General features: G+C 40.0%; 1 protein-coding gene across 2 annotated transcripts in view; it reads left to right on the top strand.

Annotated features, from left to right (window-relative positions):
- Positions 1–4,535: 4,535 nt before the first annotated feature.
- Positions 4,536–27,428, top strand: part of LOC126482305 (zinc finger protein 271-like) — a 111,079-nt gene continuing 88,186 nt past the window's right edge. Inside the window, exon 1 of one of the 2 annotated variants that reach the window (XM_050106337.1) lies at positions 4,536–4,589. Coding sequence is in view for 1 of the 2 variants with exons in the window: in XM_050106336.1 (XP_049962293.1) it covers positions 4,877–5,017 (141 nt within the window). In the remaining variant the exon portion in view is untranslated. Of the gene's footprint in view, positions 4,590–4,727; positions 5,018–27,428 lie in introns of those variants that run through there. The other variant, XM_050106336.1, reaches the window with a different exon arrangement.

Below are 27,428 nucleotides of genomic sequence, written 5' to 3'. Positions count from 1 at the left end.
TTATTTGACATTCAGTATCAATAAATTGTACCTATTCGAGAGATCCTCGGTGTGCTAGTATTTTGGAACAGCATTTATTTACAGGACGTAATTTATAAGTTGGTTATAATATAAAACACACCAAATATGAGCTTGACGAAATCCAATATGACCTTATCCAGGCGCTTAAACCAAAGTACATCTTTGAAAGGAGTGCAGCCACAGTTCCTCCCGTGATGTATACAGGGTGTTACAAAAAGGTACGGCCAAACTTTCAGGGAACATTCCTCACACACAAAGAAAGAAAATGTGTTATGTGGACATGTGTCCGGAAATGCTTACTTTCCATGTTAGAGCTTATTTTATTACTTCTCTTCAAATCACATTACTCATGGAAAGGAAACACACAGCAACAGAATTTACCAGCGTGACTTCAAACACTTTGTTACAGGAAATGTTCAAAATGTCCTCCGTTAGCGAGGATACATGCATCCACCATCCGTCGCATGGAATCCCTGATGCGCTGATGCAGCCCTGGAGAATGGCGTATTGTATCACAGCCCTCCACAACACGAGCACGAAGAGTCTCTACACTTGGTACCGGAGTTGCATAGACAAGAGCTTTCAAATGCCCCAATAAATGAAAGTCAAGAGGGTTGAGGCCAGGAGAGCGTGGAGGCCATGGAACTGGTCCACCTCTACCAATCCACTGGTCACCGTAAATGTTGTTGAAAAGCGTACGAACACTTCGACTGAAATGTGCAGGAGCTCCATCGTGCATGAACCACATGTTGTGTCGTACTTGTAAAGGCACATGTTACAGCAGCACAGGTAGAGTATCCCATATGAAATTTTGATAACATGCTCCATTGTGCATAGGTGGAAGAACATGGAGCCCAATCAAGACATCACCAACAAGGCCTGCACAAACGTTCACAGAAAATCTGTGTTGATGACGTGATTGCACAATTGTGTGCGGATTCTCGTCAGCCCACACATGTTGATTGTGAAAATTTACAATTTGATCACGTTGGAATGAAGCCTCATCCGTAAAGAGAACATTTGCACTGAAATGAGGATTGACACATTGTTGGATGAACCATTCGCAGAAGTGTACCCGTGGAGGCCAATCAGCTGCTGATAGTGCCTGCACACGCTGTACATGGTACGGAAACAACTGGTTCTCCCGTATCACTCTCCATACAGTGACCTCCATACAGTGACGTGGTCAATGTTACCTTGTACAGTAGCAACTTCTCTGACGCTGACATTAGGGTTATCGTCAACTGCACGAAGAATTGCCTCGTCCATTGCAGGTGTCCTCGGCGTTCTAGGTCTTTCTCAGTCGCGAGTCATAGACTGGAATGTTCCGTGCTCCCTAAGACGCCGATCAATTGCTTCGAACGTTTTCCTGTCGGGACACCTTCGTTCTGGAAATCTGTCTCGATACAAACGTACCGCACCACGGCTATTGCCCCGTGCTAATCCATACATCAAATGGGCATCTGCCAACTCCGCATTTGTAAACATTGCACTGACTGCAAAACCACGTTCGTGATGAACACTAACCTGTTGATGCTACGTACTGATGTGCTTGATGCTAATACTGTAGAGCAATGAGTCGCATGTCAACACAAGCACCGAAGTCAACATTACCTCCCTTCAATTGGGCCAACTGGCGGTGAATCGGGGAAGTACAGTACATACTGACGAAACTAAAATGAGCTCTAACATGGAAATCAAGCGTTTCTGGACACATGTCCACATAACATCTTCTCTTTATTTGTGTGTGAGGAATGTTTCCTGAAAGTTTGGCCGTACCTTTTTGTAACACCCTGTATACAAATAACAGCACGTCAGAAATGGGCCCCAGCTGTCTGACGTCTGGTAAAAAGTGCAAATATTCTCAGCGAAAGCAGATAGCAATGAGCATTATGCGTGGCCTCCATTTCCAGAAAATGATCTTAATTTTGTTCGTTATTGCTCATTGCATTTGTTTGGGGCGGAAGTCCCATGATATCCTTTCAAGTTCGTTGATCCATTCACTGAGTTTTTTTTTTTTTCATTGCAGAGGGTAGCTGACCCTCTGACAGAACACGCTGAGCTGCCGTGCTGGCGTCGTTGTGCTGTTGGAAATCTATGCACGTGTGCAAAGTTGCACACAAAAGAGGAATCGTGTGGACGCACCTTAATCTTTTCTTCTTGTTCTTGCAGTAGCATTCATCTACATCTACATCCATACTCTGCAAACCGCCGTGAGCTACATGACAGACGGTAGGTCACATTGTACCATTTATTAGCGTTTCTTCCTGTTCCTCTAACCTATGGAGTGCGGGAAGAATGATTGTTTGAATGCCTCTGTGCATACAGTAATTGTTCTAATTTATCCTCACGACCCCTATGTGAGCGATATGTAGTGGGTTGTAGTATATCTCGAGAGAAACCATTTAAAGCTGGTTCTTGAAACTTTGTTAATAGCCTTTGTCGGGGTAGTTTATGTCTGTCTTGAAGAGCCTGCCAGTTCTGTTCCTTCAATATTTGTGACACTCTTCCATGGATTAAACAAGCCTGTGACCATTTGTGCTGCCCTTCTCTACATATGTTGAATATGCCCTGTTAGTCCTATTTGTTAGGGTTCCCACACACTGGAACAATATTCTAGGATTGGTGGCATGAGTGATTTGTAAGCAATCTGTTTTGTAGACTGATTGCACTTTCCCAGTATTATACCAATATACCGTTTGCATGAGTGTGTATGTTTGTGTTTGTCGTCTAATTTAGACAAAGGCCTTACTGGCCGAAAGCTATAATGTGACAGTCTTTTTTTTGCGCCTATCTGCGACTCGGCATCTCTCCTATATGGTGAGTAGCAACTTTCCTTTTCAGCATATTGTTACATTCCATCCTGGGTTATCCATTGTTTGATTTTACTGTTAATTTTGTCTGCAAGGTCATTAATGAACATAGTGAACAGCAAAAGTCCCATCGCAGTTCCGTGGGCATATCCGAAGTTACTTCTACTTCTGACAATGATTCTCCATCCAAGATAACCTGGTGTGTCCTCCCTACTAAAAAGTCTTCCATCCAATCATAGATTTCTCTTCATACCCCATTTGGTCGTACTTTTGACAATGAGTATACGTGTAATACTGAGTCAAAGGCCTTTCGCAAATCAAGAAACACTGCATCCACCTGGTTGCCTTGATCCAAAGCTTTCAGTATGTCATGTGTGAAAAGTACGAGTTTGATGTCACATGAACGATGTTTTTGAAGTCCATGCTGGTCGACACTGAGGGAGGAGGTCGTTCTGTTCAAGATATCTCATTATGTTACAGCTCAGGATATGTTCCAAGATTCAACAACAAATTCATGTCAAGGATATTGAACAGTAGTTTTGTGGATCACTTCTACTACCCTTCTTGGAGCCAGGTGTGACCTGTGCGTTTTTCCAAGAACAGGGCACAGTTTGTTGTTCAAGGGATCTACAATATATTATAGTCAAAGGAGACGCTAACTCAGCTGCAAGTTCAGTATAGAATCTGACAAGGATTCCGTTGGGCCTGGAGCTTTGTTCAGTTTTAACGATTCCACCTGTTTCTCAACACCACTGACACGGATACTTATTTCGTTCATCTTTTCAGTGGTATGAGGATGAACTGGAGAATTATCCTGGGTTTTCCTTTGTAAAGGAACATTTGAAAACGGAGTTAAGTGTTTCAGCTTTTGCTTTGCTACACTCAATAGCCATACATAAAGGGTTAAAGCAGATCTCTAGATTCTTCACTTATTACTGGTTTTTAAAACTTTTTCGTGGGATAATTGACACTACTTAGGTTATTCAGCAGAAGCTGTGGTGCTCTTCCTTAATTCAAACAAATCTGTGACTATCTGTGTTGCCCTTCTTTGAATCTACATCTACTTCCATACTATGCAACCCAATGCTTAGGGTAGATCGAATTGTACCAGTTATTAGGACTTTTTCCTGTTCCATTCACATATTGAGCATGGGAAGAATGGTTGTTTGAATCTCTTTGTGCATGCAGTGCTTATTCTAATCTTATCTTCACAATCCCTATGTGAGCGATACATAGGGGGTTGTAGTATATTCCTAATGTAATCATTTAAAGCCGATTCTTGAAACTTTGTTAATAGACTATCATGGGATAGTTTACGTCTATCTTCAAGAGTCTTCCAGTTCAGTTCCTTCAGTATCTCTGTAACACTCTGTCACGGATTAAACAAACCCGAGACTATTCGTATTGCTCTTCTCTGTATATGTTCAATATCCTCTGTTAGTCATTTCTCTTACGGGTCCCAAACACTTGAGCGTTATTCTAGAACCGGATGTACGAGTGATTTGGGAGAAATCTTCTGTGTAGACTGATTACACTTCCCCAGTATTATACCAGACCGGTACGTTCAATATTCTTCGTTAGTCTATTACTAGGTGTCCTCTGTCGGTAGGCGCTACTATCCGGGCTCAAAAAAAATTGAAGTCACCTCAAACTATGAATCGAAGAGGAAATGCGTCCTCATAAATCCACCAAATTGGATCTCTGTAAATACACATACCATAAACTTTATGCACTTCAGTTTGTAGCTGATGACATGTTAGTAGTTACGTTCCAAATAATGCATTTGGTAATTACTTTTGGTCAATCTAGTATTTTCGTGAAGCGGTCTTCGTGTGCATTACCTGATTTTATTTTTCCCGCCAAGGCCTTGTTTTAAAGTTAAGAAAGCGCGCTTTTACAGCTGAGTGCTGACTGCTGACTGTTCACCGTAGCCAGTAGCTAGTATTAGTATGTATTGCTGTTGTTGTTCGTGCAACTTGAATCTGCGTTGATTGGAGAAAGATATTTGTTTATGTGACGTGCGAAACACTAACAGTGAAACAATGGAATTGTTAGATTATGAAAATATAAAAAAGACATGCAGGTTATGCTTGAAATCTGATGGAATTAAGTTGCCGATTTTTGGAGAAGTGGGCATGCAGCGAAATGTGGTTCACAAAATTAACATATGCTTTGCAATGGTGGTATGTATGTTTCGTCAGTTGCTACGAAATATTGTAACTGACGGATTGTTTTCTCAGTTTGTAGGTGTTAGATTTCGTTTTTGTCCTCTGTGCAAACTACATTCAACACTGTTTTATTATGTGTTCAATGTTATTTAGTGACATTGCGTCGTCTCGACCGGCACTGAGATTCATCAGTATGGGATCGGGAGTTATTCCATAGCTACAAATGCATTTTTCGTTACGACACGTACTCCACTAATAGTGAATATAGACATACATATGCCAAATTAAGAAAGCTTTACACAAAAGTTCACATTTCTGCAAAGAAAAAAGCAAATGATAATTATATTTCCAGGCCAGTAGAAATGTAAAGCAGCATGGAAAATAAAACAGAAACAGGATTAACTACAGAAAATGTACCTGTCCCTCTAAGTGCACATGAACTAAATAATAGTTTCATAAATTCTGGGGAATTAGCTATAACAAATGAAATAAATTTAGAGGACAATGCAGATAGACTTCCCAGTTTGTGGGAAACAGACTTGCCAGTAGACCTGCCAAAATTTGGATGGAAAACTATTTATGCTAATGATATACTGACTGTAGTCAAATCAATGAGCAACTCCAGAACTGAGGACATTTATGGTTTATGTAATTTTATCATAAAAAGATAATGCCATATGCAATCCACTATCTTACCTAATTAATTGGATCTTTACAGAAGGGACATTTCCAGACTGCCTTAAACTGACAATTGGCTTGCCCATGTTCAAAAAAGGAGACAGAAATTCACCCCAAAATTACAGACCTATTGCAGTAGTACCTATATTATCCAAAATTATTGAAACACTAATGAAAGACCAGTTACATGATTTTTTTTTTTGTCTTACAACCTCCTAAATATGGCCCAGTATGGATTCCAAAGGGGGCTATCAACAATAAAAGCAGTTCAGGGAGTTGTATTATCAATATTACGTGGTTTTGAAAATAGGGAACACACCTATGCATTTTTAATAGATTTAACCAAGGCATTTGACACTGTCCCACACAGCATTTTAATAAAAAAACTTGAAAAATATGGAATAACTGATGTAGAACTATTATTATTGAAAGCATATTTGACAAACAGAAAATATGGAGTCCCACATGGACTTCCCAGCTTATTACTATATAAATCTGTAATGTATGCCAATGACACAACTTTTATCACGTCACATAGTGACGCGAATGTAGTCAAACAAATGATCAACTCAGTGATGGAAAAAGCAGCTCGGTGATTCCAAGAAGATAGACTGTCATTAAATAAAATCAAAAATGAACACATCTTATTTTCCCTTAGAGATATTAACAAAGGACCAAGTGAATCAAGACATTCAGTAAAATTGTTAGGCATATATCTAGATACTAAATTATGCTGGAATACCCACCGTTTTCTTTAGACATGCAAGGCTTTGGCATCATGTTATCATGTTCTGAGGCATCAAGGGATTGCCAATTTAGTATTGGAGGGCAGCGTGGAGGGTAAAAATCGTAGAGTGAGACCAAGAGATGAATACACTAAGCAGTTTCAGATGGATGTAGGTTGCAGTAGGTACTGGGAGATGAAGAAGCTTGCACAGGATAGAGTAGCATGGGGAGCTGCATCAAACCAGTCTGAGGACTGAAGACCACAACAACAACAACCCACACAGAAGAGCTCGGCAGTAAGTTGGCAAGAGTTTTATATTGCCTTAGGAAATGTAAGGATTGTGTCACTAAGGAGTGCGTGCTTATGGCATACTATGCCCTTTTCCATACACATTTGCATTATGGAATACTTCTTTGGGGAAACTCTGCTGGGGCAAAAGATGTCTTCCTCTGGGAGAAGAAAGCCATTAGATGTATTTTTGGTTTGAGCAAATTAAATTCTTGCAGACAGTACTTTGTTGAGCACGGAATACTTACAGTCCCCAGTCTATACATACTCAAAGCACTTATGCAAGCCAAACAGAATGCCCACATGTATGAAAGCAAGTCAGATGTGCACTCATATGAAACCAGAAACAGGAGCTTATTAGACATTCCTTGGACACATTTGAGTAAAGTTCAAAATAATTTTGTACATGAAGGCAAAACATTTTTTAACACACTTTCACATGGCACAAGGGAGCCGTATGAAAATAAATTTAAAATGGTGGTAGAGATATGGCTGAAAGAGAGTACAAGTCAATTCATATATAATAACATATATATAAAAACAAAGATGATGTGACTTACCAAACGAAAGTGCTGGCAGGTCAATAGACACACAAACATACACGCAAAATTCTAGCTTTCGCAACCAATGGTTGCTTCATCAGGAAAGAGGAAAGGAGAGGGAAAGACGAAAGGATGTGGGTTTTAAGGGAGAGGGTAAGGAGTCATTCCAATCCCGGGAGCGGAAAGACTTACCTTAAGGGGAAAAAAGGACAGGTATACACTCGCGCGTGCGCACACACACACACACACACACACACACACACACACACACACACATATCCATCCGCACATACACAGACACAAGCAGACATTTGTAAAGGCCTTTATTTTAATAAAACACTTCATTTTAGAGTCACCATCGTCACCACCACTTCGTGTCCACTGCTGGACTCATTTATTCTGTCTCCAGCCACAAGTGTACATGCTGCTCTTGCATGTCTTCTAATAGCACTTTCTCTGTTTCCATTAGGTCATTGTGTGATCTTTTTGTACTTTGGGACCCATTTAAGAACTTTCTTGGTCCATCAATCATCCAGTTGCCTGGCTAAATGTTCATTGCATTTTCATTTTATTTGAGTTGTTGTCATAATTTCTTCTCCTGCTGTAGGCTGGCCTTTGACCATACCCCCCCCCCCCCCCCCCCCCTCCCCCCACTTCCCTCCACCCTCCTAGTACTCTGTTTTTCAATTAGTTTTTGAATGGTTTTGACACCAAAATGTCAGCATCATAAGTCAAAACTGGTACAGTGAAACAAAATTATTGTCAGCTTTCCTTTTCAAGCACATAAACAGCTCAGTTTTGAAAACTGTATTTATTTTCCCAACAACAGCCCAGGCCATACATTTATTTCTTTTGCTGTCAGTCCAGTAGTCTTCAGCTGCTCTAAATTTAAAAACACCAACAGAATCTGTGGTTTCAGTGGACAGTCATTACTTTATTTGTGACAAATTGAGGTAACATTATTTTACATGCTGTGTTTTTGTTCTTCCATTCATAGTTGAAGCTGGAGACAAACAGCACCATGTTATACACAAAAGGAAGCATGGGGTAACTGGGCCTTTTTTGCTTCAAAGCCAACTGTTTCTTATGTTTTATTATGATAATTTTTAAATTAATCTTTTATTATAGAATAAGACTTTTTCATCAAAATGCTCTAGTCGAAAAGCTTTAATATCAGGGAAATGAGTGTTAAAACTGAATCTGATGCAATTTTGCATGGGCCTAGTTTCCTCAAGATTTTGGAATAACTGGACCCGGCCCACCTGTCTGTGTCTCTTCAGGCACATTAAAGTTGCACAGAAAAATCACACTAAAATAGTTCCAATTATTACCAGTTCAAGGGAGTTGTAATACAGGCAAGTGTTTATAGCAGTAAATCATTGTAGGTTTGTAAATCATGGATAGTGCTTCAAATTGTGTTTCTGAGCTATCATGATCGTTTTACTTGAAGTGTGGGTGGTGTATCTATATAGATTAATAATGCTGGCATGTGTGAGTGAATACTTTTGAAAATGACATGTCTGAACCAGTTGAAAAACAGTGTGATCTCCATCCGACCTCATTCATGTGCTGACATTGCAGTCTGTGTAGGCACCTCTCTGCCAGTCCAGTTTTCCATTACATACTTTTCTTTAGTCATGCAAGGCGTTGGCCTCATGTTATCATCAGCTGTCAGACACAGTAAGAGCAATGTTTTCTTCCTCAAAACTACCTATATCTTTTCTTTTTATGCCAACTGCTCCAACAGCTTCAGTTTTAGAAGGATCATGAGAAAATGACATTTTATCACAGTTATATACGAGGGTTGCCATTATTTATTCAGAACCGATACAAAAGAGTTAGATGTTTGCATGTGTTACTGTTCTTCAAAGTAGTCACCACCATTGTGTAGAACCCATTGCCAGCGATGTGGAAGGCATAATATACTGTTATCAGAGCCTGTTCTGTTGATGGTGCGAATGGAGCAGTCTACTGCCTGTCGAATCTCTGGAACAGTTCTGAAGCGAATACCACGAAGTGGTTCGTTCATCTTTGGAATCAAATCAAAGTCACAAGGGCTTAAGTCTGGGGGGGGGGGGGGGTATGGTGGGTGGTACAGCACTTCCCAGTCCCATCGACTGAACAGGGCAGCCACAGCTTGCGCTGTATGCGCCCACGCATTGTCGTGCAAAATAATTGGTTGGTTGCACAGAAAGTGTCGCCACTTCTTTCACATAGCTGGTCGCAGGTGATGCTCCAAAAACGAACCGTAATACTGAGCATTGACGGTCTCCCGTGGAGGATCATAATGCATTAGAATAACACCATCACAGTCGTACTTGAGAATCACCTTAACTTTAGACAGCTCCATTCGCACCATCAACAGAACAGGCTCTGCTAACGGTATACTACGCCTTCCACATCGCTTGCAACGGGTTGTACACAATGCTGGTGACTACTTTGAAGGACAGTAACAGATGCAAACATGCAACTCTTTTGTATCGGTTGTGAATAAATAGTTGCGACTATTCAAGTTCCAAACCTCGTTGGTTTGTCCTGGCTTTTCCCATACATTTAGTTCTGTCACTGTGGTAGTGAACTTCAGAAAAATCATAAGTTGACCTGATAACAATGTTCAGTATTTTGAGATTTCTTTGTGTAGAAAGTGTACGCCTTTTTGTTAATGAGGGAGGAGAGTGGGGGAGAAAAGAAATCATGCTTGATCATTGATGTGACACTCCATAATATCCAGCACAGCTTCTGACTGCAGCCCAAATCCATAGTTGTCTAATGTTCAGATTCAAGTTGCCAGTTCTTCATCTTTTGGAGCTAGATGACTCCACTATCTTTTCATGCTATTTCCATCATGTACAATCAACATAATGTTTCACTGTGGATGGAGGGATATTGTAGAAAACTGTCACACTGTGTGTGTCTTATTTCCATCTTCCATATGATCACAAGATTTGGGACTTTTTTGGGCCTTAAGCACTGCTAGTAAATTCACTCCCTTTCTGCTGTTTCTCCTGTGTGTTCACACCATGACTTAAAGTTGTGTAAATTTTATAGTGAAGAATACCTTCAATTTTTTATAGCAATAGAGCTATAAAAAATATTTTTAAAAAAGTGGGGTAATTGTACCCTTTATGGGGCTAGTGGTCCCTGAGTATATGGCCCAAATAACAACTGGGCGACCCATACTAAAACTCAAGCGAAGTCTGTCCAAACAGGTCTTGAAGTCCCAAGGGTACCGACCAACTGCTCTGTTATTCTTAGCCCACAGGTGACAGGTTACATGGAGGCTCATGTGGTCAGCACACCACTCTCCCATTCATTGTTAGTTTTCATGGCCAGAACCCATGCTAGAAGTGAAACATTAGCTGAAGAATCAGAAACGAACACTCACGTGAAATCTAGTACAGTCTAGTATAAATGTAAAAACAGCCAATAAAAAATAACACTTATTCAGTTGTTGTGGGAATCAATCAAGTGTGCCCTGGCACCATATTGCTGTGGAGGAAGAAAGTTGAAAACTTTATGGCCTTATGTCTGACAAATACTTTTGAATGAGATTCAGTGTGTCTTACTCAGATAAACACTTAATTCAGTTCTGTCAACACTATAAGAATTAACTATCCCACCATTCCTTGAGGAAGACTCCGTGGCTAATTTGCCAAATGGGCCCAGTTATCCTGTGCTTCCTTATATGTTCCTTTACTTTCTATTGCTGATTTGTTTTCCCAGTTCCTTTAGAAATGCCGAGAGTAGTATTGGTGATATGGAATGACCTAGGCTGACTCATTTCTCAGTTTTGAGTTTATCACTATCCTGGTGAAGCCTGATTTTTATTAACGTTTTAAAAATTTTTTGTTAATACAAAACATTTGCTCACAAGATATTTGTTTGGGGAGGACATCTCAAATGGCACCCTATCCATTGCATATGCACTGCAACAGATGATGATTCCTTTACAAGATTGAAACCAGTTTTCTGTATAGAATATTGAAGATACGTTCAACAAAGTAGATGCCCAGGAAATAAAGTGGAATTGATCTTTCTTGATAAAAGCAACGACTGAAACAATCTCAAGCATTTTGAACCTGTACTAACCTAGGAGATACCTCTGTCACTATTACTCCACATAAAACATTAATATTACTCAGGGCATTATCTTTCATATAGATCTAATCTTGCAGTCTGATGAAGCACACAGAGTAAACTTGGAATGTTGTGATGTTCGTTTTCTGTGATGCAAACAGAAAGTGTCATAACAAGTGGACACAGATCTTTCATATTGTCCTTTGAATGAAACATGTTACCAGGAAAAGTAAAAAAAAAAAAAAAAAAAAAAAAAAAAAAAAAAAAAAAAAAAAAAAAAAACAACAACATGATATATAGACATGAAATTAAGCCATACCCTCCCTTCCATGAGCTGCTTCCGATGTTTCTGTTTTAGTCACATATCATCCTGCTGTACTTCATCACCTTTCTATGGAAACTGTCATAGAATTCGTTATGATGATCAGCCTTGTGAACATTGTCCACTGTATATAAACCACCCATGCCATCACCCTCCCTGGTTGAGTGTGTGGCAGATTTTGGAAAAGAAAAAGAAGGCACAGGAATGCAAGATCTTTGATCGGCTATTCGTACTTCATACTCGTAAAAAAATATGAATGGCTCCACCCAGTGGACTTGGCCACAAATTTCACAGAAGGGTCATTCCATGTCAATTCAGCCAGGAAAAAAAGCATTTTCTTACCCACCATCTGAGATTTGATTAAACTTGGCTTATTTGTTCTCCCTATGGCAATCATTATGACTGGGCACATGACTAAAATGGCTAAATTAGCATCCGGAGTAAGTTCCTCGAGTGGGTCTCCAGGAGGAACAGTTATGAGTACAAACCTGAAAGAAATCATATGGAAAGAAAAAATGATAGTGGTGATCTGGAATACATAATACAATTCAAGAAATGGATAGGATGGGAATAGAGATACTTGAAGTTCATGAGATGCGATGGCCAAGCATAGGAGATATTTACATAGATGGACATGAAGTGCTATACTTGGGAAGAGCAGACAGGAAGCATGAGCATGGAGTCTGTGTAATACTATCGCAAAACTATCAAAATGTCTCAAAACTTTCGTACCAGTCTCAGCATGCGTAATGTTATCGCAGCTGAGTGGTAGCACTAGCGATATAAATATAATACAAATGTATGCCCCCCTACAACGGACAAGGAAGATGAATCCGATGGACGAAAGGAGATTAAATAAGGGAAACCCAACGGAATATACGAAGATAAATATGGACATCAGATGGGAGGGGGGAAATGCGAAGCATTGTGAGGAAATAGAGTTTTAACAAAGTAAATATTAAATTTCGGTGTACTAACGTGGAAATACAGGAAGAGCATCAGTGGAAAACTAGTGGATGGAGCAAGAAACTTGATGGTGGAATTAGAAGACAAGAAAAATGCATGGAAAAATACAGAGAGAATTTATTTCATGGCACTAGATGTGTTCTTAAGTCAAGTGCATATGAAATAAGTGGTACAGATATACTAGAAGTAGACATTCAAATAGCCATCAGTCAGATGAAGGATGGAAGATAAAGTAAAAGTGAGTTCTTAAAACTGTTGGATGACAGTCGTGTAAAATGGTTAACTCAAATTTTCAATTGAATGTGTGTATCTGGAAACATTCCATAAGAGTGGCTGAAATCAGCGCTCGTTACTCTGGCCAAAAAGCTAAATGCAAAACAATGCAGAGATTATCATACAATAAGCTTAATGAGCCATATCTTGAAATTGTTTTTGAGGGTGATACACAGAAGAATATATACACTAAGTATGGAACAGATAGCCCCCAGTCAGTTTTTTGTTAATGCCTTGGGTTCGAGGGAAGCCGTTTTCAGTGTACAGGTATTGTTTCAGAGATGTAGAGATGTAAATAAAATGTATTTGCTTGCCTAAGAGATAACCAGAAGGCTTTTGATAGAGTTAAGATGTGGCAAATTGATGGAGATTTTGAGAAATATTGGAATGGAGGAAAGAGATCTGTGAATCATCAAGAACCTGTACTGGAATCAAACAGTGGTGTTGCGTATTGATGGGGAACACACTGAAGCAGTGAAGGGGTAAAGCAGCGATGTATCTTGTCACCCATACTGTTTAATATATACTCAAATTCATATTTAGAGAAGCCCTGTAAGAGCTAGAAGAAGGAATTTTGGTAGTTGGATTAAGATTAAACAACATTCGATATGCTGATGATACTATTGTATTTGCTGACACTATTCAAGCTTTACAATTATTAATGGATAGAATTGTAAGAGTCGGCAGTTAGTATGGGCTTGAAATAAACAACACAAAGATAAAACTCGAGGTCATAAGTAAGGAAAATATTGCAGGAGTAAACTTAGTCATAGACCAGAGAACTATAGAAATGGTAAAACAATATATATACCTTGGAACCATAATAAATGAAAATTGGTATAACTTGCAAGAAATCGAGATTTGCATTTGGAAAGCAAGAAGTGTGTTTCAGAAAATGAGTGCTGTCTTCAAAAGCCATAACCTAACTGTAAGAACAAAAATCAGAGTTTTGCACTGCTATGTATATTCTGTCTCCCATATGGGGTAGAGACATGGGCCTTAAATAAAAACATGGAGAAGAAGCTGGAGGTCTTTAAATTGTGGCTCTATAGGCAGATCCTAAGAATACCTTGGACCCAGAGAGTGGCAAACATAGAAGTTTTGAAAAGAATGAACACAACACCTAAATTAATCATGATAGTGAAATGCTGGAAGTTGCAATATCTAGGACATACCAAGCATAATACAAATAGTGAAAAATCCACTGGAATGTAACAGTATTTTGAGAAGGAAAGTAGCAACTTTCCTTCTCATAATAATATAAATATGATTTATATGAAGAAAGTACCTGTTCTCTAAAGAACAGATGGATAGAGCATCTGCCATGTAAGCAAGAGATCCCGGGTTTGAGTTCTGGTCGGGGCACACATTTTCAGCTGTCCCCATCAAGATATGTCAACAACGAACGCCTGTCGGCACCTGAGGGTTTCAATTAATTATCATTTATTCTAGAGAAGCTGCACGGTCATCAGTGATATCTGTTCTTTCAAGAACAGGTACTATCTTCATATATAGTTAAATGGCTACCCAGCCTTTGACCTTTATCTGTGTGAAAGTGCACCGGTTGCCCGAACTCTTAAGGGAATCGTCACCTTAGTGGGTGTGAGTAATGAGTGGATGGGCAAAGTATCTATTCGGAACATTACGTATGTAGATTCTGGACAGTTAGGAATGTGGGTCTCATGTGTAGCGTGCAAGTGATAAGTCCCTGCAGTCGCACTATTCATCTGTGCCCTTGGTGGCTCAGATGGATAGAGCATGTGCCATGTAAGCGGGAGATCCCGGGTTTGAGTTCTGGTCGGGGCACACGTTTTCAGCTGTCCCCCATCAAGGTATGTCAACAACACCTGTTGTGACCTGAGGATTTCAATTAATTATCGTTTATAAATATGATTTGCTACAAAAAATACTTCACGGGAAAATCAACAATAAAAGAGTTCCTGGCAGAAGATGAATATTTTGGTTTGACAATCTTAGACGCTGGTTCAGTATGTCTTCAAGAGACCTATTCCTTGTTGCTGCCAACAAGAGAAAAGTAGCCATCATGATCACCAACATCCGAACTTAATAAGCACCAAAAGGGGAGACTGACAATGAGAATCCTGCAAAATTTGGCATTTTCTCTCTCCCTTGTTCCACTTTATGACTCTTCAAAGTTTGGAAGCTCACACATTTTTGACATAGTGATATCTCAAAAACAACATTTGTTAACATTTTCAGAATAAATCACCATTTTTTAAAATTCATCATCCAAAATGTGATGTTTGCAGGGTATATACATCTTAGTATAAGGTCTTTTATATATAAAAACAAAGATGAGGTGACTTACCGAACAAAAGCGCTGGCAGGTCGATAGACACACAAACAAACACAAACATACACACAAAATTCAAGCTTTCGCAACAAACTGTTGCCTCATCAGGAAAGAGGGAAGGAGAGGGGAAGACGAAAGGAAGTGGGTTTTAAGGGAGAGGGTAAGGAGTCATTCCAATCCCGGGAGCGGAAAGGTAAGTCTTTCCGCTCCCGGGATTGGAATGACTCCTTACCCTCTCCCTTAAAACCCACTTCCTTTCGTCTTCACCTCTCCTTCCCTCTTTCCTGATGAGGCAACAGTTTGTTGCGAAAGCTTGAATTTTGTGTGTATGTTTGTGTTTGTTTGTGTGTCTATCGACCTGCCAGCGCTTTTGTTCGGTAAGTCACCTCATCTTTGTTTTTATATATAATTTTTCCCACGTGGAATGTTTCCTTCTATTATATTAGTATAAGGTCTGTTGAAAATAACAACTCACACCTTTAAGTAAAACCGTCAAGACAGGAAAAAGAAGGTGTATTTCCGTTTTTATGTTTTATTTTGCAAAAAGTGTGCCTCACCATTATGTCATATATCATATGAGGCAGAAAGGGTAATATACCAAAAAAATTTGTGCAAAATAATCCTTAGAACATGAGCTATCACTTAGGAAAATAAAATTAATGGAGTTTTTCTTCCTTCGTACTTTTTTTGCTCATGTAGTAATTTTTAATTTTTTCCATGAGAACTTAAAATAAACTACTGAAATTTCAAATATGCTGATTAATATACTTCTGAAATACCTGAAATTTGAAATCATATGTCTATGTGTGTTTAAATTAAATAATTATTGTGAGCTTTTTTAAACAGTTGTGGTAGAACCCGTACCTTTAACAACTTTACGTACTTAAATTTCAATTTGATGAAGGGTATGTTTCTCAGGATCCTTGAAGTTTTGATTGTTTATTTTAAGTTCATGAAAATAAAAACTATTATTGTGCCAAAAAATTACAGGGTCTGAATGAAAACTCCATTAATTTTATCTTCATAAGTTATAGTGTGGGCTTTGAGGATTAATGTGGAGGGGCGGGGGAATTATGCACTATCCAGGCTTTCCTTTGTATGATATTTGTTGCACTGGTGCACTATGTTATTCGCAAAATAAAAAACAAAAATGTAAGTATATATTTTTCCTGTCTTGATAGTTTACTTAGAGGTATGAGATATTTCCTACAATCTGTATACTGTAGAATAGGTAATCTTAAAATTTTACATTGTTTGTATGATAGATAAAAGAAATGGTAATTTGTTTTCTAAATGTTAAGAAGTGTGAAGTGCCATCAAATTGATAAACACAACAAAACTTCCAAATTTTTAAATGTTGTAACATTGTAACAGAGAAAGATAAAACACTTAAATTTTGTATGGTTCTTTATCTCCACAAAGAGAACAAATAATCCAAATTTCGTTGACATGACCTATATGAGTCTTCTCTTCAAAGTGAGCCATTTGAGGGAGAAGTTACCACCAACCTTCAGCATCCCTTTACCACTCTGCTGGCAGAGCCGGAGGTCCTCTGTCATTCTCAGGTGTCACAGGAGTCAAGGTCATCCCCTAGAGCATACTTGTCTTGTATTTTAACTGACCCTCACACAAATAGCAGCAGTAGGAGTTAGAGCATCGCACCATAGAATTGCTGCTGTTGAATTGTCAATAGTATGTGCAACATGATAACCCTCCACAAGAATGAAAATCTTCAAAAAAAGAAAAGAAAGAGAGAAAGAAAGAATGATAAGGAAAAGTCTTTGTAGCAAAGTTCTGACAGGATATGGATACAGGGTGAGCCATATTAAACTTTCCAATTTCATCAGGTCATTGCTCAAATGTGGGAAGGGGTAGAGTAATGGGTATGATGTTGTAAGGCACTCTGTAGCGTGGTTTTCAGGGCACATAATGGCTTCGTCAGGTTAACATGAATGCATTCATGATGGAAGAATTTATTCAAAGTGGCAGATCTGGTATTATAACACACTGTGTGTTTAGTATATATTTTGGTCTTGGTAATCGTGATCCCATTCCCACTGGACCAACAATTAGAAATTGTCCATCTGATTTTAGAGCAACATCATCTGCAGTGGAAAGAAAAACACCAGACTGGATTAGGATGTCAATATCAATGAGAAATGTGGATAGAATGCGGGTTTCAATTCAACAATCACACAGTACTCTCTTTGCGAGCACAGCACGTCATTTGGATTATTTGCCAATAGTGTTGGAAAAATCCTCCATAGTGACCGTAAATTGCACACATAAAAGATGCAGGTACTACTAGAGTTACATTAAAAAGAGACTTGGAAACACAAACAGATTTGTGCCGCGACATTCTGCAGAGATTCTCTTGTACTGCTGTTTAAACAAAATTTATGATTTTGGGGCGACAATGGCCCCTGAAATCTTCACAAACAAAGGGAGCAGGCAGGGAGAGGGCTGGGGGTGGGTGGCTCAAAGGAGGCAGCATTTTGCTGGCTACGAATGTTGGAGGAAGAGGTGGCAAATGCACTGTTTGGGCGTGTGATGCATGGTTGTCAGAACCGGTCGGGAGGGGCACATTCTGAGGTTATGTGGGAACATGAATTGGGAGGGTTGACAGGATGTAGGGAGGGGAAACTATTGGGTGGAGGATGTGGGGACAGTGGGTTACTAGAGATAGAGGCCATGAGGATTACAAGAACAAATGATGTGTCTAACATTCTGACGACTTAAAGCGTGAGTGTGAGTCTGGGTTATACTGATTTATTTCCTCAAACCACATTCCACTTCTTAACGAGATGACTTACTTGGGACTTAGCAGCCACCCTTCTTTACTGGATAACCGGCTGCTGAAAACTCTCTTGACTTCTTCTCCATCGAATAACAATAGGTACAGGAACTTCCAAGCCTCTTCCTACTCGTGAAATAAGTAGCCATACAAACTTTACTTTTCGTCAATCAACGATGTATTTGACTTTCAAGCACAATAAAAAATTCTCACTTTCAACAATATATGTAACTTTCAGCAAGTGTCTCGTACAGTCGAACGCTAGAAACAAATTGTTTTACATTCAAAAGAAAGTCTGCTTAGACACCATGACTTTCAGAAAAAGAGTCTGAAAATACGTCTTGCCTCTAACAAGGCTGAGTCAGGAGTCTAGAAGAGTACTTTTTCAACTGTTCTTGTTTTACGTAATAATATTCAATGACACAGTAAGCACAGAGCTGCATATAGATTCCATGATTCTTCCTTACACAAACACTAACACATCTATGGATTGTCCGACAGGTACTTGTCGGTGCCATTTGACAGCCATGTCTACTTTCTTCCCGCGACTGATTTTAAACCTGCTCACACAAACATGTGACACGCAGTAGATAGGATTTTACTATCCCACACTCATATCTAGAATATTGTGTGTTCGAGATGATAGAAGGCTGATGAGTGGTTCTAGAATTTACACAGAAATTCTCGAATCACTACAGTCTGTCAAAGATAACTCTCATCCGTGTAGTTCAGAGAAGCTGGTGGCTGGTGGTGGAGGTGAGGAACCAGGTGGCCCAGGTTGTGAAGCAGCCATTGAAATTGAGCACGCTTGCTGAGCTGCATATTGTGTCACCGTCTGGTTAACTTTGTCCTTGGTAACCTGTTTGATAGTGGCCATTCATCCAGATGGTAGTCATACCTACATAAAAAATTTAGCAGTGTTTGCAGCAGACTTGGTATACGACGTGGCTGCTTTCACAAGTCGTGCAGACTTGGGTGGGGTCCCAGGCTGGAATAGAAAGTGCTGGGTGAGTGGATTGGACATGTGTTGTGCCTTGATCTCCCACAGGGATATGATCCCTGTGATAAGGTATAGGGTGTGAGAGTGGCACAGGGATATGATCCCTGTGATAAGGTATAGGGCGTGAGAGTGGCATAGGGATGGAGGAGGATGTTATGTAGGTTGAGTGGGTGGCAGAACACCACTTTAGGAAGGGTGGGAAGGACCTTGGGTAGGATGTTCTTCATTTCAGGGCATGAGGACAGATAATCAAAGCCCTGATGAAGAATGTGGTTCAGTTCCAGTTAAGGGTGACATTTGCTGACTAAGAAGGGGTTGGATATATGAGGATATGGCACAGAAAATCTGTTTATGGACTAGGATTGAGGGGGGGGGGGGCGGAGGAGGGTAGTGCCTTTCTGTGAAAGCCTTTGTGAGACCTTCATCACACTGGGCAAGATAGTTGTCACTGCAGATACGTGGTATGTGTGTGGCAAGGTTGTATGGGAGGGATTTTTTGGTGTGGAAGAGGTGGCAGCTGTCAAAATGCAAGTTAATGTATACAGAGGTGGGGATGGGGCCTTCAGGGAAGTGGAGGTCAACGTTTTGGATGGTGGCACGTTGTGTTGAGGTGGGTGGGGGAGAAGGAGTGAGGTTGTGAAGGGATGAGGATAGGTGTCCTAGCTATGACTCCAGATCATGAAGATATCATCAAAGCATGTGAGCCAGACTGTGGGGTTGGGAGTTTTGGGAGGATAGGAAGGCTTCCTCTAACAGGTTGGCATATGAGGGTGCCCTGCAGGTGCTCATGGCTGTGATGTGGATTTGTTTGTATATCTTCCCTTCAAAGGAGAAGTAGTAGTGTGTCAGGATGTAGTTTCTAAGGTGTATAATGAATGCGATAATAGATTTGGAGTCTCAAGGACATTGGTAGAGATAGCACTTGCTAGCAGACCTTGGGCATGAGGGATGTTCACGTATAGGGAGATGACATCGACGGTGACAATTAGGGATCCAGGCGCTAAAGGGTTGGGGATGTTGGAAAATTGGTGAAGGAACTGGTTAGTATCTTTGATATGAGAGGCTAGGTTTTGTGGAGCTGGTTGGAGGTGTTGGTCAACAAGAGCAGAAATTCTTTCAGTGGGAGCATAATGACCAGCTCTATTAACCCACTGTTCCCACATCTCCACCCAACATTTTCCCCTCCCTTCGCCCTGTCACCTTCTGCCATTTCATGTCTCCACACCACCTTTGGCATGTGCCACTCCCCACCAGTTCCAACAACCGTGCATGATGTGCCTAGCTTGCTCACCTGCCACCCATCCCTCCCCACATCTCCAGTTTGTAAACCAGCTGCCTCAGTCCCTGCTGCTAACTACCAACCCCCTCCTCCCCCACAACCCCTCCCCGTGCCTCCTGCATCTCTTTCCCTCTAACCACCCCACCCCAATCCACCCAATAAAACTCCACCCCAGACCTTCTGATGAAATGCAGCACTGGTGTTGTGTATCCAGTCAGTGCTGTGTATGTGTGTGTCGTCTATTTTTGACAAATGCATTGATGAACAAAAGCTTATATTGTGACAGTCTTTTTGTTGTGCCTATCTGTGACTCAGCGTCTCCGCTGTATGGTGAGAAGCAACCTTCCTTTTTGTAATATTTTTACGTTCCATCCTATAATGTTTGGTTACCTAAGAACCAGTGTCCCTTCTAGATGCTAGTCAGTTCTTTCCCGAAAATGGCCTAATAAGCTGAAAACTAATTCGAAGTAAACAAAAATCAGTAGAACAAAAACACTCTACTTGTTATTCAACCTTAAATACGGAATTGATTGAACAAGAAGTAATGGAAGAATCCATAAATAACTCTTCAACATATATGTTTTTTGCATTTATTGACAAAGCATTAGAAGTAATATTCTAATCATTACGAGTAGGTCTGTCCAGTATTTGCAGACTGAATGATAGTTCTCTTAAGGATGACTTATTCTAGACATTACTGTCAGCATTCTGTGTTCCTTGTTCCACTTTCTGGTGACAACTGCTTTCATTTCTTGCTAGCTGGTTTAATTTTCTCCACTACCTTCTAGCCTAGTTTCTCAGTCATGGCGCGTGGTTTCCACGCACTGTAGACTTTCTTTGATTTGCAACATGTTATTTGTAGCTTATGAAGTCTCTCTGGGGATGTTCACATTTTGTAATCAGTGTTGTGTTGTCGTCTTTTCATTTGTGTTTCACTGTTTGGGGATAGTGCCAATAACAGCATTCTTAAGAAAAATGTTTTCAAAGTCTGTAATGGCCAAACAGTATGTTGCCTAAGGCTAATGTTTACACTATAACCACTGGAATGCTCCAGAAATGTGAACCCCATGTGATAGATGACATTTTAAGTTCTCATTACACTTAAGACAGAAAAACAAAAGTAATAGTTGCAGTTGTCGATTTATTTTACTTATTTTGCAGTCAGTGCATCTGAATATTGTTATTAATTGCACTGTAGTTCCTAACCTTATTTGCAGAAATGGGAATAATATACAGTGACACATACTTTTGGTATTCTGACCCTTGGTAGCTGCATCTTTGAAACACGTGCTGTACTCATTTTTGAGTCTGCTCAAGAAACACATCAGCTAGTATTCTTGCTGCAGGTAGTAGGCTATAACTGAATCTTGACAACAACACAGAAAAGTATGGCAACTCTGTGATCAACGAGTTACTTCCTGGATGGCACTGTATTGTCCTGCTAAATTCACTTGATTTCTCATGTAATTTTGATTGAATAATTTTTGTGACTTTCACTTGAAGCGTGACATTAACTTATAAATTTAGGGATTTGAGCACAGGAAAGTCGTTCGTGGAGGAAGTTGCATCTAATCTACAAATATGGCAATTCTTTGTTATCCCCGTAATAACGTGATCATCTGTACAAGATTATACTCAGAGCCAGACAACAAACAAAAGGAATTTTTGTAGAGGCTAACTTTGTATTTAGTTAGCCTTGACATAAGCAATATAGACATAATATTAATCATCCAGTGAGAATATATAGTTTTAGTGTGAACATTGTACCTACATTTCCACCTTGTGCATTCTTTTCCATAGTCTCAATTAAGCTTTGTCATTGTTACGAGATCACGGTTTTTAAAGTGAAAGCTGCTTTTGCATGCAGTTTCAGTCTCGCTGAAGGCTAGATTTTTAGCCATTCTGTTACAGAGCTACAAACAGCCACATAGAAAATCAGTAAGGTAATCATATAAGGAAACTTCTCCATCAAAAGACTTCTCACTATTTCCAGTATCTCATAGTGTAAGGATGATAAACTTATGATACTGCACAATTAATAGCACCACTTTCCACTTTTGCTGACTAATTTCTGTTTTTTGTTAATACACATTTTTATTTATGAAATGCCCAATTTCCATATTACTTGAGCATGGTACAGGATGGTAAGTAAATACAGACTTTTGAATCCAAAGTGAGTAATATGAAAAGGATCGTTGCTACTCTCCATATAGCGGAGATGCTGAGACGCAAATAGGCAGAGACCGTTGAACAAAGCTTTCGGCCAAACAGGCTGTCATCAGGAGGCCTGTTTGACAGTCTCTTTGTTGTGTCTGTCTGCGACTCAGCATCGCTGCTATGTGGTGACTAGCAATTATCCTTTTCATAATTTTATTTTATTAAGATGTACTTCTGTCGTAAGGGTATCATGGCAAGTTGTATTTTGTTTGTATTGGTATAGTTGATATTTTAATAGCATTTTCTATTAAGTTATTGATCACAGCAGGAAACATCAGAGAGAAATTAAACATTAACAATATATTCTCTCACATTATCTAAAACAATCTGACAGTGTCTGATAGTTTACCAATTCCACGCCTGCAGAAACCCAGTTCTGAGTTAAAGATGTCATCAAACCAGGTTTTGAAGTGCATTTTTATCTGGAAACATATTTTCTTGACTAGTGTTTGATAAGGAGCGGGAGTGATAAACATTTGACGGCATAAGATCAGAATAACAAGTGAGTAAGGGATGACTTCCCAAACAACCCTCTAGATAGTTTTGTTTTTGAAATCAGCATGTGATGCAGTTATGTTGGTTGTTTTCCTTACACTGCTACCGGAAGTAACTCAGTTGTTGCCAACAAATACCAGCTGCGAAGGACACACCTGTGGGTAGGAATTCGAAGAGTAAAATTTCCTTTTTGTGCCACCAAATGTGAAACATTATGTTCACATTGACCTATGCTTGAGTATATGCCTTTTGTTAGTGCTCAGCCATTAATTTCATCTTAAGAAGTTAAAGTAAAGGCATCATAACTAATCATCAGTAACAGTACTGTATAGGAAAGTTCGATGTGGGAACTGATGATGTTCAAGCAAAAATGTATTAATAGTTACGCCTTTGATTTTCATTGCTTTGAATTAGTGTGTGTAGTACTTCTACACCCAACTTCTGAACCTTGCCAGTTGAATACAAATGTTGCATGACTGTTAAATGATCACAGTTCAGCACAGTGTCACTTATCGAGACTTCCTGAATATTGGAAAATCATTCCACCCGGAGCACTCTTTCTTCAAAGAAGAAAATCCGTTTCTGATAAGTTTAACACAAAAGCACTTGTCCCATACACAACACAAAGGTTTTGAGATGCTTCCGCTTCCTTCACTCTTGTGTTAAACCCAAAACGAACAATATTTTGCAAATATTAGATCTTTCTCAATTTGTGACTCCTATTTTGTAATGCCTAAACAACTTTTTTAAATTTCGAATATGCAATCTCCAATACATAACTACAAGATACTAACTACAAATAAGAAAATGACAGTTGATAAATTCACTCATAGTGCCGTGATCACCTGGGTGGCCAGCACTTGGCATCCTGCGGTGAGTGGTTGTTAGCCAATGGCTGCTGCAGGGAGAGTAAACTCTTGAATGTGAGCTGTTCTGACCTTGACACAGTCCTGAGTCCTGTTTTGTAATTGTTTCTGGAAGTTTTTGCTGTTATTGGTGGGTTAGAAAGTGAAGTGCATTATCTTTGAAGTTCCAGGAGAATGATAACTTTAGCAGAGAGGCAAAATGTGGTTTAAAAAATAGAGGAACAAACGGATTCCAATTTGGGACTTTGTGTCTACATTGCTTGATGCGCAGCACTGGACTGCGAGCACATACAGCACTGTAACAACTCGAGAAGAAGACATCACTTCCTCCAGATACTTCCTCATCGTACAATGTTCCCAAATTGTGCACGTGATGAGTGACTCGAGCGTAGTCTCTGTGGCGGCTGGGTGGTGGGCAGGCTTTATGTCTAAGACTGTACGTGTCTACAGTCCTAATACGTACAGAAATCCCCAGACCACACTACCGTAATGTGCCACTAGTGCAGGCTAAGTGAAGTGGCACAGGCCATTAATTAAGTGAAGTAGTACACAATACGTAATTTTCTGCAATTTAAGGAGATGGCTGCTGCAACAGTCCATGCTGAGTTGGTGAAAATGTGAGGCACCAATGCACCATCATATGACATAATGGTTAGGTGGTGCAGATGCTTTGACAAATCGAAATTCCCACGAATGAAGTTGGTGACATCTCTCTGTGCAGAACCAGGAATCACAAGAGAAGTGGAGGCCCTGGTGCTCTAAGAACAGCATATCACAATTGAGGCAATAGTGGAAAATTCGAAAATCAGTTACAGATCTGTCTTCAACATCTGGAATGACGTTTTGGACATGACAAAGATCACCACCCTGTGGCTTTCATGTCGGATCATGTCCGTTTTAAAAGCCCACTGAACCAAGGCAGCAGAAGAAATGTCAGGCTAATCCAGACCACTTGTTTTAAACACCAAGTGCTGGGTGAGTCAGTACAACCCCAAAACAAAGGAGCAAAGTGTGACATGAAAATTTGTGGATTCACCACTACTAAAAAAGGCAAATACCCAACCATCATTGGGCAATGTAATGCTGAAAGGTTTTTTGAACTGCCATAGTTTGGTGCTAACCACCACAGGAGCATGCTACCAAAATCTCCTGACAATGTTATGGCAGGCTGTCAAGGGAAAGCATCATGGGAAGCTGTCTGTGGGGCTATTTTTACTCCGCGACAACATCGCTGCTCAACTAAAGGACATAGACACTTGTGCTGCTTCTTTGGGCTGTCAAATTTTGCCTCACTCCCTGTATTGCCCAGCAGTGAAACCTAATGACTACTACTTCTTTCTTCATATGAAAAAAGTACTGTGTGACAGGCATTCCAGAATGACAATGAGTTGATTTTTGATGTGGAACGTTTACTGAACAGCACACACACACACACACACACACACACACACACACACACACACACACACACACCTTTTGAGGCAATAATTAAAAGCTTATGGATACCCTTATATTATATTGTCCACCTAATCTTCATCTTTGTTTATTTCTGTTCTCCATAGTATTGTTTTAAAGTTTCTTCTGCATGAAGTGCAAAATCGTACCAGGCAACTACCCCTTGTATTGCTTTTACCCCAACCAATGTTCTCCTACTATTGAATTTCAGTCCCCCATTAAATATAAATTTTTTTCTCCCTTAATGTAATAAATAATTTCTTTTATGTCATGCCTTCTATCAATCTTTTTGTCATCTGAAGAGCTAGTAGGAGTATACTGAAATGGAGTGATCACTTATGCTCAGTAGTATAAAAAGCAGGTGGCAGACATTTTTCCGTTGGCAGGATACTGGGAGAATAATGTTAGGCTACAGTTGAGACCGCATACATATCACTTGCATGTCCCATCTTAAAATACTGCACAGCTGTGTTGGCCCCATACCACATAGTACTAAGAGTAGATACTGAACGTATTAAGAGAAGGGGAGCATGAATGGTTACAGGTTTGTTTGACTCATGGGGCAGCATGATGGAAACGCTGAAAGACATGAACTGGTGGTGGTTGAATTATTGCTCACTGTCTTACTTAGACAGTTTCAAGAACAAGTATTAACTGAAGAAACTCAAAGTATATTTCAGCCTCCTTTGTATTACTGTGAAGGTGAGATTAAATGAATTACAGAGTACACAGAGGCATTTAAGCAGTCCAGCACTCCATGTGCAAATGGACTAGAAAGAAATGCTGGCAAGCACCTTCTGCTGTGAACTTTACTGTGGTTTACAGAGTATGTATGTAAATGTAGATATCCTTGTACCACTGTGGTGTGTCTTGGCTTTGTATCTATCTTGTCTGCTGCAAAGCATTCACTATGCTGTTCATCCGTATTTGATTTTGTGTTGATAACTGCAGAATGTGTTCTTTCTGGGACATTGAACTGTCACTTCATCAATACTCCCCATTTCCGAGACTGTGACACACCACAGCCAGTGACTCACATTATCCTGTCACCTCTGATAGTGTGTACTGCTGTACAGATCCTGGATGTATGACATTTTCTGATCTCTTGCAGCAACCAACAAAATGTACTGATGAGTACTTTACATTAACAGACACCTCATATGTGTACATTATAAATTGGTAATAGTACGAGGGTAATCCCAAAAGTAAGGTCTCCTATTTTTTTATAAGTACAGAACTCTGTGTGGCAGTTGGTCACACTGTTATGAAGAGTGCTTCACGTGCTGTGTGTAAACATGCACACGCTGCGCTGAGGCGCTGTCGTGGCTTGGCAGCCATTGAGAATGGAGCTCCCGTTGGATGTGACCGCCAAGTGAGAATTGCGTGCAGTTATTCGGTTTTTGAATGCAAAGGGCACTGCACCAATTGAAATCCATCGCCAATTGACGGAAGTGTATGGTGCGTCGTGCATGGATGTCAAAAATGTTCATAAGTGGTGTAGAGAGTTTGCAGCTGGTCGGACCGAAATTCATGACTAACAAAGGAGCGGGAGACCATCAGTTTCTGAGGAGACAGTGTTGAAGGTTGAGCGAAGCATGCGTGAAGATCAGCAGATGCCCTGGATGATCTCTGCACATTGGTTCCTGAGGTTACCCAAAGCACCGCTCACAGAATTTTAACGGGAACATTGAACTACAGGAAGGTGTGCGCAAGATGGGTGCCATGCATGCAGACTGAGGACCACATGCAGCAACGAGTTGATGCTTGCTGTGCATTTCTTCACTGCCTTGCAGCCGAACAGGAAAACCTTCTGGACTCAATTTTCATGGGTGAAGAAAGCTGGGCATATCACTTTACACCTGAGACCAAGCAACAATCATGACAGTTCATAACTTTCTGAAGAGCATGGCGGCTAGCTGGTATGACATGGGCATACAAAAACTGCCACAGCATCTACAAAAATGCATCGACAGAAATGGTGATTATGTCGAAAAATAGCTAAATGTTCAAGCTATAAACTGATGTAAGCCATTGTAGAAATAAACAGGTCTATGTACTTATAAAAAAATAGGAGACCTTACTTTTGGGATTACCCTCATATTATTGATATTAGCAGTTTTTCCTGGTATAATT

This window comes from Schistocerca serialis, chromosome 5, assembly GCF_023864345.2.
Source record: "Schistocerca serialis cubense isolate TAMUIC-IGC-003099 chromosome 5, iqSchSeri2.2, whole genome shotgun sequence".
In the NCBI taxonomy this organism is placed as follows: Eukaryota; Metazoa; Arthropoda; class Insecta; order Orthoptera; family Acrididae; genus Schistocerca; species Schistocerca serialis.
The sequence above is the reverse complement of the archived record's forward strand: the minus strand, read 5'-3'. Positions and strand labels throughout refer to the sequence as shown.